The sequence below is a fragment of the Orcinus orca genome, chromosome 11 (assembly GCF_937001465.1).
Source record: "Orcinus orca chromosome 11, mOrcOrc1.1, whole genome shotgun sequence".
Taxonomy (NCBI): domain Eukaryota; kingdom Metazoa; phylum Chordata; class Mammalia; order Artiodactyla; family Delphinidae; genus Orcinus; species Orcinus orca.
The window spans coordinates 10,802,138-10,817,669 of NC_064569.1; the positions used below are offsets into that span (position 1 = coordinate 10,802,138).

Consider the following 15,532-nt stretch of genomic DNA (forward strand, 5'->3'; position numbering starts at 1 on the left):
CCTGGGGAGCACGTTCAAGGCAGCAGTAGGAGCTGGGAGGGACAGAGAACACGGGAAGTTCAGCGTGGCAGGAAGGCGGTGTTGAAGCGACGAGGGGCGGGAGACGGTTTTGGAAAGCTAGGAAGGCTCATGCTGTGGAAGACTCTATAAACCACATTAAGGAGATGGGACTTTATTATAGGAGCAATGAAAAGCCGCTGAAAGGTATTAAGCAAGAAAGTGATGAAATCACATTTTCATTTTAGATCACTCCGGCTGCAAAGGAGATTGAAAAGAAGCAGAACTGGAAGCCAGAAGAGATTTAAGAGGCCCTGCAGCAATGCGAGTAGGAAGAGGTGGACTGGGCGATGGCACGGGGATGAAAACAAGTGAAAGCTCTCCAAGGCGAGCCCACAGACAAGGCCACGGCTGGCTATGCGGTGTCAGGGCTATGGCATCTAGGACACCTTGGGCATTTTTACTTTAGGAGACTGGGTCACAGGAGGTACCCTTTATAAGCGCTGCCAATGTGGCTAGAAGAGGGTGGGAGGGTTGAAGGGAGAGGAGACAGCTGTGCAGCCTTGGGTATGGTATGTTCTAGGGCGCATGGTATCCAAAGGAACAGATGTGGTCACACATAGATGGACGTGGGGCTCAAGGGAGAGGTTTCAGCCAGCGATGTCCATCTGGGGGAACTTACAGACATCGATTGTATTCTTGGCAGTGGAGGAGAAAAGAAGAGAGTCTAGGAACTTCCCTGGTGGTCCGGTGGTTAGGGCTCTGAGCTTTCACTGCCGAGGGCACGGGTTCTATCCCTGGTCGGGGAACTAAGATCCTGCAAGCCGCAGTGCGCAGCCAGAAAAACAGAAAGAAAAGAGAAAAGAGGGTAGAGGACAGACCCCGGAGAAGCACCAATATTTAAGAGACAGGTAAAGCCTGAGACAGAATCGCCAGGGAGGCAAGAAGAACGCCAAGATGGTCTGTACCAACATGTAGGGGTAACTAGGGATGGCGGAGAAAGCAGAGAGTTCAAGGTGGGGGAATAGCAGGATTGGATCACAGATGCAGCCACAGAAAAACGACTTTTAGTGTCAACTCTGAATTAGGAGCTTAGACAAGAGGCTACAGAGTCCAAGTCCCTTCCAGAAGCTAAATAAGTATAAGTCAGTACACATTCAACCTCCTCTGAATGTATTTCACCCTCCCTGCAGTACACTTTCTAATATTTTATTTCTTAAGCTGGGTGGTGGGTACCTGAGCATGGGTTAAGTTTTTCTGAATATCTCTCTATATGTCTGATATAGTTCATAATAAAGGTGAAATGGATACCCAAAATACACTGTTGAGTGAAAGGAAGGCAGGTTATTGAACAGCACGTCTGGGTATATTTCCATTTATGGAAAACTGTAGCTGTACCTCCACACAGGTATACACGCACCGGGAGACAGCTAGAAAGACAGTCATTAATTATTTCAATAATGACCGTTTTGGCTAGTCAGATTTAAGGTCGTTTTTACTTTTTTTTTTTTTTTTTTGAGCTCTTCTATATTGTTTGAATTTTTACAGTGTACGCACGTAGCAGTTTTATACACATAACAAAACCACAAAAGCACAGTGTAGAATTTTCTACCCCACTTGGTCACACGATGGCCCCTAAGAGGATGTGCTGCCATCGTAGCTGGATTCTGAGGTGAGGTCGGGGGAGGGGGATTCCACCCACACCTTCTTCTCGTTCAATAAGCCAGACTGACAGCCGCCATCAAAGCTGCTCTACACCAGCACTTAATCTCAAAGGCAGAGAAAGGCGAAGCAAAGGCAGATTAAAAACCAAGGGACGAATCCTCTTCATGTGCCTACAGACCCATGGACCCTATTCCCCATTCCCTCTCGGTACAGCAGTGTCCCAAAGGTAAGGGGGCTGGTCTTCCCTCATTTCTACGCCTGTCTCATCTTTCATAGTGATCAGGCGTGTAGCGGTCAGAGAGACCTGGGTTCAACTCCAAACTGCACCTCTTACTTTCAGCGTGACTTCGGACAAGCCTATTCTCTTGTATTATAAAATGAAACAATTTTTAAAAGCTGCCTAATGAGAGTTGTCGCCTTGAGGGTTAAATGAGGTCGAACACACGAAACGCTCGGAGTGAGACCCGGCACACGGGAGGTGGTCGAGAAGAGGGAGATGTTTTGCATTTCTTAGAACAAGCACACAGCGCAGCGAGCTCTGGATCCGGGTCTCCCACCGTCACGAACGATCGCCACCCCAACACCAGTCTTCAACCTCAGACCTCTTGAACTGCCCCTCCCACAGTTTCTGAACATCCAACCCAGTCTTGGAAGCTCTCCTCTGACCTCCCACACTCACCTGTTCAGCATATTGGACTGGTAGATTCTCTTCTCGTGGGTGTTGTAACAGCTGCTCTTGGGCTCGGGGATGAAGCTGTGTTCGGACAGCATGTCGGAAGCGGCGGTGGTGATGATGGCGATTCCATCCCTCACTCTGGCAGGGAGGCCATAGTCCCATTCATCATAGGACACAGAGATGAGCCCGGTGGGGAACTCCGAGGGCACTGTGTCTGTGTCCCCTGCCACCAGACTAGGCACAATCCACGTGTAGCCGTAGCCAGTCAGCCCTACTGAGTTAGCCACTTCGAAGATGTAGGTGGCTTCTTCCTTAGTACAATAAAGAAGAATGATGGGGCTTTGAAGTTTCTTGAGCTGGTTCTGGATCTTAGAATCTCCATCATCCAGGGACATGTCCAGCAGGAGGACTTCCTCTAACTCCCAGCCCACAAAGCTATTCTCGATGGTGCTGCGAATCTTGTTTACAAAGTCCTGGTAGCCAGGGAAGTAGGTGGTGACGATAGAGAAGATGTACCAGTCATACTCCTCCATGATATTGAGCATCACGGAAGCTTGTTGTTCAATCGATGGGCCGAACTGGAAGAACATTGAGGACTCATCCTGAAGTCGTGAACACAAAGAAAGAGAGAGAGAGAGAAAAACCAAAACGAAGATGGTGAGGGAGAGTTTGGACCATCTGGATACAAAGGTTTGTGTTCATTATTTACTCTTTCCACATAATGCCTCTAAAATTGGATATGTTTAAATTGCAAACATTCGTAATACTTTCCTTCCTAAAACCTTCCTCTTGAGAAGATTGACATGGGTCTATACTCTTCTTGTCTGAAATCCTTGGGGCTACTGCAGAGCCTCAGGCAGCTTCCTAAAATCAAATATGCTAGTATTTCTAGAGCAAAACATGTGAAGGGTCACATAAAGTGGGATAAAGACTGTAAACGGCGTCATGTCAGTTCAGGTCAGGTTTTGCTGTCAAAGGAGTTATATGAACACAAACACACACTTTCCATTTTTTGAGGCTTTTGGATTCATCAGTTGGGGATATGTATTATTCAATCGGAGTGAAGAATCCAAAATGCCATCAATCTGCCCTTAAATCTACCTCTAGTCGCCCAGCAGGTGGGTGGTACTCAGGTATGGCTAGCAGGGAGGCACGCTGTAATACAAGATTTTCTATAAACACATAATTGTTAGGTGAAATGCACATGGAATTTTCTCTCTGTCTTCTACTCTGACAATGAGGTATGTAGGTGGAGTAATGCACAAGTAGTACGTGTCAGCTGCAAGGTAGAATGACTTGTCTTTAAGATCATATATGATTAAGCTTTATATGAGAACAACATAGAAAGGATTGTTCTTTCTCTTACCTATGTAATGCCACGGGTCTCCGTCTGACCTGTGTATTGCACACAACCCTCTGTCAATTCTAAACATCTTATGTTTCCTCCCACCTCTTGAGGGAGAAGCCATTTTAAATGGGTCCCATTTTAAGCTGTATTTCACCTGCTGTTTGGAGATGTCAAGCCCTGCATTTTGTCTCGATCTTACAGCTAGAAGAATCTGAAGCCACACAGTGAAGACCCTCTCAGCCTCGTCCTTCTCTTTCAGTCCATTTTCCCCTGACTTCCTCCTGGGTAACGACATCTCTTTTCTTGGTCAGTGGCCCCTATCGCCTATCTGATGGTTCATCTCCATTTTATAACAATCCAAGCTAACAAAATTGTGTCTTTAATTCAAAGGGGCGGTTCTTTTTTATCCCCCAAACTAGAGCTTCAAAGTACGGTTACAAGAGATCAGGCTTTTAAACAAAAATGATGCAGTGATTTCTTAGTTCAGGAACACATTGTTGTACAGCTGAGAAACCGCGGAGTATTTTTTGGGCACCCACCATTGAAAAAAAAAAAAATGCAGGCTGGGAACTATCCAGCTGGTGCCCAAAGACCCTGATTGGGCAATGAAAGCCGCCAGCCCCTCGAGGCTCTGACAGAGCTGTGTGTGCTTCACGTGGCTTGAACTCGTCACATTCCCCGCAAGCGATCCAGAATGAAACAGTAGCTGCCTGGTCGTCTGGGGGCAACTCTTTCCGCTAAGGGTAAAATGGTGCTTATAATGGCTCCCTCCCCTGGCTTCAATATACAGTCAAGGAGGAGCCTGGTAGGACAGTGGAATTCAGAGAAGTAGAGAGGGTGGGGCAGCAAGAATGGGAGGGGAGGGAATGGAAATTAATTCAGGATAGAACAGTGGCTTCGTATGTGGCCAGTCCCTGCTCCTGGTCTTCTACTTCAGTGCCACTATGTACTGCTATTCAGGGGAAGCTGACCTTGTCCTTAGGTCGTAGGATAGAGTGGGAATCCAGGACAACAAAGCTTAATTATGACAAGACTTGTCAGGGGCCCGCAGCGAACCACAACTACAGGAAAGGAAGGCCCTGCGACAGAACAACTCACCCAGAATGGTTATCACTTTAAAGGGACAGCCATTTGTTCTCCTTGTTAGTTCCAGCTAAGTTAGGGAATTTGGGGAATTCTCAAATGAGACGTATTATCACTTGAGTTTTCACCAGCCCAGTGGTCAAAACAAAGTGACAAAAGCTTTTAAATGTACCTTAAAATGCACAGGCTTAGGATGGGAGGAATCCCCACTGTAAACAAAGTAAGTCTACCCATTCTATGATAAATGAACATATCGTAAGGAGGTTCTTGAATACCCACAAAGCTGCATCTACAGTGAAACCACAGCTGGTTCAAATACACAGCTAGAGACAGCCTTGAAAGGAAACCCATGGAGGGGGCAGGACGGTCCTTAGCAAATGAGCCCATGCTAATGAGACTGACTTGAAAAGAAAACCAATCTACTACATACCAACCTGACCCTCTCCTCTCTTAGTCTTCTCTTAAAACTCGCTCACAATTATAAATGAGCTCCTAAAGAAACCGCCAGCTACTATGTGAAGAAAGCCAATATGTGGTGAAAGTAAGAAAAGAGAAAAATTAATATGGTTCCATCTAACCCTCACCACATCCCCATCTAGCCTTCTACTTCTCCCTTCCTCCACAATCATCCTTCTTCCGATTCCTCTGCTCCCGTCAATGCCCAGTTCAACCATTTTATCTTGCCAATCCTTCATCAAATAAGGATGCCTTACACGGCCATTTTAGCTGTGGCACCAAGAGGAGGTTAATGAAACCAAACAGAAATCGAGAGACAAAGTTATAGCTTGGGCAAATGCTTCCCAGTATAATGAGTGGTCCAGCATTATTCATTTAGTTGACCCATCAGTCTGGTGTATGGTAACTGGGAATGGGACAGCTCTTTTTCAACAAAGCTTTGGGCTAACTAAAAGTTGGAAGCAGTGACAGACTTTGCAAATTATGGTCACAGCCACAGATCAAAGAGCAATCTTCACGTGTGCACGGAGTGGAAAGGACTGGTGGCCAACATCCATCTTTGCAGGCTCCCAGCATGCACTGTGATCACCACAAGAAGCAGCATCTTCTAGGATGAAGGACAGGGATCTAATTCAGCTCACTATGCTTCCACACTTACATTTTTATTCTCCTAATGTCATTACAAAATGTTATGTGCAGGGCTCCTTGGAGCAGTCTCGTCCTCCTTGGGAAGATTCCCAGTCAAATTTATTGCGTGAATGTACTTCTTCAACTTGTCTTGAGAGCCCCTTAAAGCAGTCCTAGGTAAAAGGCTATCATGACTGATAGGTGCAGTTAGCACAGGGAAGACACGATTGTCCATTAGACCCCATCAGTCTGGAACTGTTATGGTGAACCTCATCACGTTGATGTTCAGGGTGTTTATTTGCCAATAAGAAGAAACAAAAACAGGTACTTTTTTTCATTCTATTAACTGTCTCAGAAAACAGCTGCCTAAAGAATTAGCAGTACATGAGATCCTTCTTCTGCATCACTGAGATCCCTTCCAGATCCCCTTCAGACATAAGGGATTAACTACCCCAGCTGGTGCCCCTAGCAATTGGTTTCAGCTGCCATCCCACTTTGGGGACTGTGTCAGCTGAAGAGAACCACCTGGCCCAAAGTCACGTCCCCTTCCTAGGGTAGAATGCATTGAATGACTGGTGGTCATGGCGCCTAAAGACCTGGTCCTCTTGCCCTATTTCTAGGCAACTCTGAGGGATGAGTCTGTCTTCAGAACTTCCCACAAGCTTCCATTAATACTGCGTCTCACCTGTATTTCTCTCTCTGCCCACTCCTGCCCAATCTTCCCTTCCTTTCATGGTGTTGATCTCAAAAGCATTCCCTCCTAAACCCCCTGTCCACCAACTTAGTCTCAGGTCAGCTTCTCAGGGAACGCAACTGGAGACTTTATCCATTTCCCTTTTTTCAACATGGAAAAGAGATGACTATTTGCAAATATAGAAATGACTTATATGGTAGAAAGATAAGTCTCTGCCCATTAGCTCCAGAGGAGAAAACCGGGGCCAATGAGCAGAAATAGTAAAAGGCACTGCTTGGCTCAATGTAGAAAGTACATCTGCAACAATTACAGCTATTTAAAATGAAATGGGCCTCATAAGGTAGGGAGCTCTCTGTAGTTATAAACATTCAAAAAGGAGCTGGATTATTACCTGATAAAGGGATTCTCCTCAGCACTCCATCTGGAAAATGTCATGCTCATCTTTCAGACCTAGTTCAAATGTCAGCTTTTTTATGCATATCACCTTTTCTAACTTCCCCAGGTCAAGTTAGTTCTGTCTCCCCTGTGCTTTTGCAATATTTTATACATGGCTCTATCATAATATTTATATATTTTTTAAAGTTTTTATTGAAGTATAGTTGATGTACAAAATTATGTGTTACACATGTACAATACAGTGATTCACAACTTTTAAAGGTTATACTCCGTTTATAGTTATTATAGAATATTGGCTATATTCCCCAGGATGTTGTAAAATATATCCTTGTAGCTTATTTTATACCTAATAGTTTGTACCTCTTAATCCGCTCCCCCATATTGCCCCTCCCCCGTTCCTTTTCCCACTAGTAACCACTAGTTTGTTCTCTATACCTGTGAGTCGGCTTCTTTGTTATATTCACTAGTTCGTTGTATTTTTACATTCCATATGTAAGTGATATCATACAGTGTTTGTCTTTTTCTGACTTATTTCACTTAATGTAAGTCCATCTATGTTGCTGCAAATGACAAAACTTCATTTTTTTATGGCTGAGTAGTATTACATTGTATATATATACCACATCTTGTGAACCCATTCATCTGCTGATGGACACTTAGGTTGCTTCCATATCTTGGCAACTGTAAATAATGCTGCTATGAACATTGGGGTGCGTGTATCTTTTTAGTGATTTTTTTTTTTTCAGATATATACCCGGGAGTGGCATTGCTGGGTCATATGGCAGTTCTATTTTTAGTTTTTTGAGGAACCTCCATACTGTTTTCCACAGTGGCTACACCAATTTACACTCCTACCTAGAGTGTATGAAGAAGGTTCCCTTTTCTCTTGGGAAGCATATATGCCTGCCTCATGCCATTAAAAAAGGTATGTTTCTCAAGAGCAGGAACTGTGCCTTATTCATCTCTGGATCCCTAGGTGGCACATGAAAAAAACTTAAATGTTGGTTGTATTAATATTACAAAGAAGATTCCATTGTCAGGTGGGAGATGAACTGAAATGACCTTGATGATCTCAACCGGTTCCAAACTTCTACGCTGATGGCTCATAGCCACTTCACGGAAATAAGGTATGCCTGAAGAGCTGTGCGCTCTTACAAAATGTGAGGGGAATCCACCTTGGAGCCAGCCAGAGAGTCAGAAAGTGTACCAGCCACTTCTTCACTCCTCTCTGCAGCAAATTCCATGACAGCATCATCTATACTTACTTCTTCCAACTCCTCTTCCCCACTTCTCTCTCGCACTAACTTCAGCCAGACTTTTGACCCCACCACTCCTCTAAAAATCCTCTTGTGAAAGGCAGCGGTGACCTTGCTATTGCCAACTCCACATCCGTCTGCAGCCTTTGACTTGGGTGATCACTTGCTCCAAGATACGCTTTCTTCCCTTGGTTTCCAGGGCTTCACATTCTCTTGATCCTCCTCCTACCTTACTGGTTGCTGCTCCTCCATCTTCTTTGCTGGTTCCTCCTCTTCCTTCCGGCCTTTCGAAGCTGGGTTGCCCCAGGGTCAATCCTTGGTGTTCATTTCGTTTCTATCGACATTCACCTCCTCGGAAATCTCACTCAGTCTCCCGCTTTAAATCCCTTTTTCATGATGATCACTCTCACACTTCTGTCTCCAAAACTTCCAACCTGTACATCAAACTGCCTACCTGACAGCTCTGCTTGGATATCTTTGAAACATCTCCAACACTTCCAAAACTGAACTCGGCCTTTCCCATTTCAGTTAAAGGCAACTCTATCCTTCCACTGCCAGCTGCTCTCTTTCTCTGGAATCCTACATCCAATCAGTCAGGACACCGTGACCGCCTGACCTTCGAAAGGTATCTAGAACACAACCTTTCTTTACCCACTTTGTTTGAGCCACCCTCATCCTTCACCCATCACTGAAAGGGCCTGCTAACTGGACCCCCTGCCTCTGCCCCAGTCTCATGCTCAACAAAGAAGCAGGATGATCCTTTTAAAGCTTAAATCATAAGATGGTACCTTCTGCCCCAAACCCTCAATAGCTTCCCAACTCCCTAAAAGGAAAAAGCCAACACCCTTGATTCGGACCCCACTGCCCCTCAGATCCCACATCCTCTGACTCTCACCCTCTCTCTCCTCCAAGCACGCTGACTGCTCTTAAAGATACTCATTCCCGCTCCAGACCTTTATTTCAAGCTATTTCCTCTGCCTGAAACACTTCCTCCAGCTACCCAGGTACTCACTCACAGGGATAACACACACACCAGGTTCAAGTCTTTGCTAAAACCTCACCTTCTCAACAAAGCCCAAACCTGACCCTGCAATGCAATGCGACAGCCGCCCTCTCCTGTCGCAGGGAGGCCTGAGCCCCCTTATCCTGCTCCACTTTTGCTTTTTGCCATAGCATTTATCTCCATTGAACAGATGACGTGATGTATTTATTATGAACGTATGCCTTGTGCCAACTAGAGTGTAAACACCGTGAAGGCAAGGATCAATTTATTTGCTCATTGCCATAACCCAACACCTAGAATGGGGCCTGGCCCAAAGTGGACTCCCAGTAAATATTTGTTGAATTTTAAAATGTGGTAATTTTCCATTGTGTATGTTTCTGTGTGTATTCACAATTTCTTTATCCATTCATCCATCAGTGGGCACTTAGGTTGGTTTCACATCTTGGCTACTGTAAATAATACTGCAATGAACATGGGAGGGTTCATGTATCTTTTCTAGTTAGTATTTTCATTTTCTTCAGATAAATACCCAGAAGTAGAATTGCTGAATCATATGGTAGTTCTATTTTTAATTTTTTGAGGAACTGCCATACTGTTTTCCACAGTGGCTGAACCAGTTTATGTTCCCATCAACAGTGCACGAGGGTTCCCTTTTCTCCACGTCCTCTCCAACTCTTGTCATTTTTTATCTTTTTTATAATCCATTCTAATAGGTGTGAGGTCATATCTCACTGTGGTTTTGATTTGCATTCCCTGATGATCTGTGATGCCAAGCATCTTTTCACGTGCCCGCTGGCCACCTGCATGTCTTCTTTGGAAAAATATCTACCCAAGTCCTCTGACCATTTTTTAATGATTGTTTCTATTTTTGCTATTGAGTTTTATGAGTTCTTTATATAGATGACATATGATTATCAGATATATGATTTACAAATATTTCTCCCCTTCAGTAGACTGCCTTTTCATTTTGTTGATGATTTCTTTTGCTGTGCAGAGCTTTTTAGTTTGATGTAGTACCACTTGTTTATTTTTGCTTCTGTATTACTCAGCCATAAAAAAAATGGAAGCTTGCCATTTGTGACAACGTGGATGGACCTTGAGGGCATTATGCTAAGTGAAATAAATCAGGCAGAGAAAGACAAATACCGTATGATTTCACTTGTATGTGGACTCTAAAAAACAAAACAAAACAAATGAATCAAATCAAGACAAAACAAAACAAACAAAAAAGCCAAGCTCATAGACACAGAGAACAGAACGGTGGTTGCCAGAGGTGGGGCGTGATGGGGTGAGTGAAATGGGTGAAGGGGGTCAAAGGTACAAACTTCCAGTTATAAAGTAAATACCTCATTGGGATGCAATGTACAACCTGATGACTACATTTAATAATACTGTATTGCATATTTGAAAATTGCTAAGAGAGTAAATCTTAAAAGTTCTCATCACAAGAAAAGAAGAAAGTTTTGTAATATGTATGGTGACGAATGGTAACAGACTTACTGTGATCGTTTCACAGTATTTACAAATATGGAATCGTTATATTGCAGACTCGAAATTAATATAACATCACATGCCAATTACACCTCAACTAAAAAACGTGGCAATCGATGTTTCAACCAGATAATTCTCAAATCTACTTTATTTTTGTTGGCTATCGCATTGACAATATATTTTTCCAGTATTTTAAAGTCTCCCACACTACTCAAATCTTGGTAATTTATAACATCATAGGGATTATGAGCCTGCTAGGACATTAAAGTAATTTCAGGGTAAATAAATCTGATTTTTCTCCGAGTCCTTCCTCCTAGTATATGAGCAAAAAAGTCCTGCTGTTTTCCTTCTGAATTCAGTTCTTAAGGAGGATCTGTGTTTGATAAATGTCTAGAATCACTAGGCTTTTGCTGAAAACTTTCTCCACTACTATCAGATTTAGAAGGTGAGTGTAGAAATCATGGATTAAGAGGCCAGGTTCACCCTGGCTGGTTTCGTCCTGGGTATTTCTTCTCTACTTCTTCCATGCTGAGCACAAGGCAGAAGCAGAACATGGGGACAAAATGTCTTTCCTCTCCCAACACGAGGAGGGGATTTTCTCTCCCCGAACTAACTCCAAGACCCCCTCTTTGGTGACTATAAATTCTGATTCCAACCATCATTTTTTTTTTTTCAGGTGACTAAGGCTGGCGGTACCTATTTAGGGTGGGTTTGGATAGTGTCAATTTAGTGAGCAATGCCCTGCAAGAAGGAAAGAAGCACCCGATGTTCTCCAACCTCGCCATTCATCAGAAATACCATGACTGAAACACACAAAGGAAGCTCACCGGTGAAGAATCATGATCTTTCCTGCCAGATTCATTCTTTGTAAACCATGGCACACAAAGGAGAACACTCTGGGTTTTCAAGAGCCCATGAACAGATATTCAAGCAGATTGAGCTAGTCTAAGAGCCATTCTGGATAACTAAACAACTCCCCCAGAAGCCAGCAGTCTTTTTCTTATTTGTTCTTTCAGAAGATAATTTCACTTTCTCCTTGACTTTTGTTCCGTTTTCTTCCCTGAGTCTCCCTCTTGGATGTGCTTCAGTCGCTGAATTTAAGCCACAGCTGAGAAACAGACTAAAAGTATTCACTTTGAGAACGTCTACAAGGTTCTTCCTATTCTAGGTCTCAGAGATGATTTTATAGCAAGAAGAAAGCTTACAAGCAACAGACAGGGCAATAAGAGGAGAAGAATAAAAAGGCCTATCCCTCTTGCTAAGATACCCAAGAGAATTAAAGAATTAAGTCGGGGAGCAGAAGGCCTGGAGAATACCAAGAGAACTTCTGGAACGTGCTTGTCCTCCTCTGGAAGGTATCAAGATGCCAAAATTTTAACAAGGCTCTTACATTTCATCTGAAATTAAAATCCCTCACTATGGCCTGTGCCATTATGCACATCAAAACAACTCTCAGATGGACCGACTTGTATTTTTATTAAGAGGTCCTTTTCTATAAAAGAGCGAGCTGACAAGTTCAGCAACAACCACATTCTGTGACTGAATCAACGTACTTTTAAGTAAACGCAAGCGAAGAAGGTAGGGGAATAGGAAAAGTTGGGAAAAAATGAAATAGAGAAAAAATAGTATAAATATTAAACTAACAGTATTAATTAGGATTATCAATATCAGACTAAATTTATTTAGACAAGTTTACAAAATCAAGTGTGTTCAACACAAATATAGATCTGAGCATTTCGTAGATAGAAAGAAGGGCAGTTCATAGATAAAAAGAAGGGCATCATAAAACTAAACCATACAACCAAGGGAAAACAAAAATTTTTTTATGAGGTATGAAATACTAAATCCAAAATCCAATACTATCAAAATCTTTCCATTTAACTTAAGCTGAGAGGGTAGAGTTTACAGAAGAACTGTGATCATTATTAAAGAACAAGGTGAAGTACAGGTCAGTGATGGTACTTGACACACCAGCAGCATTTATCAGAGGGAAGACGTTGACATTTCTTTCAAATACATAAACATTCCCATCTCTGCATATGTATTTGCTCAGAGCATCACATGCATATACCAATGGGAGCAGAGAATGGGGGAGATGCCCAAGAGAGGGGGAGGGTAGAAAAGGCATTTTGTATTTGATGAAGCTGAGAGTGCTGGTACCTTTTTTGTTGCTAAAAATAACAAAGCACTGGTTCTAAATACAGTGATTTTTTTTTTATTTTATTTCTGTTTTATTATCAAAGTAATGCATGTGTATGGTAAAAGCAAGACAAACACTAAAATAACAGAGCAGACTCTATGTATAAACTATTGATAAACATCATATATTATCTATTCCTCCCCATGGTATAGGATTTAGCACACCTCCTCCTTTCTTCTTTTCCAAATTCATAATTGTATTACTGTGTTTATCTTTTCTGTTGACTACTTTTATAACTAATTACAGCTCTATTTTCCTATTCCATCAACTTTTTTTTTTTTTTAAATTTATTTTATTAAAGTATAGTTGATTTACAGTGTGGTAATTTCTGCTGTACAACAAAGTGTTTCAGTTATACATATATATACATTTTTATCATACTCTTTTCCATTTCCTCGTTTATCAGAGGATATTGAATATAGTTCCCTGTGCTATACAGTAGGACCTTGTTCTTTATCCACTGTATATATAATACTTTTAGTTGACACTTCTTCCCAGGTAAAATTCCTCAATGACTTTCCATTTTCTTATCTTCGCTTTCAAAGCCATACTAAATTTGGCTTCAGTGCCTCTCTTCAGGCTTAATTTCTTTTAGTCCTCTGCAGACAAACAGACCTACTCATCATTTCTTTTATATGTGCCTTGCTCCAGTTCTCTGCCCCTCAGATCAGGCAGACTTGAACCTCTTCACATCTATGTGTGCAGATCCATGCTGCTTCCTCCAGAAAAACTTCACTCAACCCAGAAGGAAATAATGGTAGAATTCCCCAGAATGGGGCACTCTACTTCTCTGGAACTCTCTCAAGGTCCTTTTTGCTTTCTACCTGGTTTCCTAATTGCACTGTGCATATCACAGGACTCCTAATTTACCATCTTCTTGAAAGCAGGCATTTTATCTTGTTCTATTTTATCTTAAGGATAGTAAGAATTTCTTAAATGTTTATTAAATATAAGATGAATAATAATAATCTTAAAAGATATTTTTCAGGGAAAAGCCTCTTGTTCACTAATCATTAAATTGAGGTATCCAGGTTGGAAGCCTCCTTTGTGAGATAATTTGTTGTTTTGACCAGGAGAAACCATTCCATCCCAGTTCCATCCCTGTTCAACCTCTTAGTTAAAATCTCCCTGGCCTGTAGCTCCAAAGGGCCAGATTAAATTCCCTGCTCCAACAGATATGGCCTAAGCTACTTACTACTCTTAGCCTTGGATTGCTCATTTCTAAAATGAGGGAAATAATATTCTTTGGCCTCAATTTCCCTGTCTGAAACAGGATCCCTAAACTTACTAGAAATCTGAAATATGCCCAATTTACATCTATCCCTAAGTATCTCATAATGGAAATGTTTATATTTTTACCATATTTGTTAGAAAACAAATGCTTTGGGAACCTGACCAGAGGAGAAAACAATTGCTAGTGTTTAAATTGTTTACCATAGGGTCTTTTTGAACACATAACAAAAAGGTAAGGTCCATTTCTCAAAGCCTTCCTGAATTTTCTAAGTACACTTAATCATCATTAAGCCTTAAATGATAAGCGAGATCAACGTGATTGCTGCAAAAACATGATAAATTACTTCTTTTTTTTTTTTTTAAAGTTTTTAAATTTAATTTTTGAAAATTTAATGAAACCTTATTACATATTTTTATGAAAATCAAACTATCTGCAATTCTAGTATAACACGTCCATTTTGCTAATGTAGAGTTTGTATCACACTTCATGTATGCTATGTCTACACCTACATACACACAATTTGAAAAATAATATAAAAGTGTTCAGTACTGTAAAATGTTCCTCAGCTACTATGTTCAACTGTTTGAAATTTTACTTTAATTTGTGAGTATCTCTGGTGTCCTGAGAGAAGCAAGAAAATGGATACTTGGCACTAGGGAAGATACTTCATTAGGCCAAAAGCTATTGCATTCACAATGAGAGGAAGAATTTGACAAGTTAATTATTTTGTCTTTTCTCTTATCTGTCTCTGCTACTCAAATCCTCCCCACATTCCAAAGCAAGTTCTTTCTCCTATGTCAACCGCACCATAAACTGTATTCCATGGTATTTGTATTCAGTTGGCTTTTGTATTGTGGATGTAAGGCAAAAGATGTGGAGAATTACTTCCTTGGGGACTAAATGGTGTTATTTCCAGGAATGGATGTTTATGAGTCACAATTGTGCCAGCAATATGCACTGGATTCCAAGTATCAGAGGTGCCTGTGTGTTATTTAATAAGTTCATTTTAGGTATGTTTGTGACATGTGGGGTCCAGGGCAGGGCTCTTCCACCTGGGTCTCAGGTACTGGTTCCAGAAAGTTCACAGAATTGTTATTGCTAGATTGCTGCTTCTAAAAGCCTTTTATAACTGTGGCTTAAAGCCCCAAACCCCCAGTTCTCTTCTAGTCTTCCAATGCCGCTGGTAAACATAAAGTTTTCTTAGAGTAGAGGTTTTTAATCTTTTGGGTCCCACTGTCCATTCCATCTTAAAAAACCTGTCAGATTGAAATTTTTTTTTTTTTTTTTTGGAGCAGAGAAAGATTTATTGCAGGGCCATGCAGGGAGAAAGGGTGGCTCATAACCAAAAAGCCCTGAACTCCTGGAAGGGTTTCAGCAAAGCACTTTTAAAGGCAAGGTGAGGGAGA

The 15,532-nt window shown here is 41.9% G+C and overlaps 1 protein-coding gene across 1 annotated transcript in view; it reads right to left on the reverse strand.

Annotated features, from left to right (window-relative positions):
* Positions 1 to 475: 475 nt before the first annotated feature.
* LOC125960441 (glutamate receptor ionotropic, NMDA 2B-like) overlaps positions 476 to 15,532 on the reverse strand; it is a 118,002-nt gene continuing 102,945 nt past the window's right edge. Inside the window, exons 2-3 of the mRNA XM_049694426.1 lie at positions 2,342 to 2,940; positions 476 to 512 (exon numbers count right to left, since the gene is read on the reverse strand). Coding sequence (XP_049550383.1) covers positions 476 to 512; positions 2,342 to 2,940 — 636 coding nt within the window. The remainder of the gene's footprint in view (positions 513 to 2,341; positions 2,941 to 15,532) is intronic.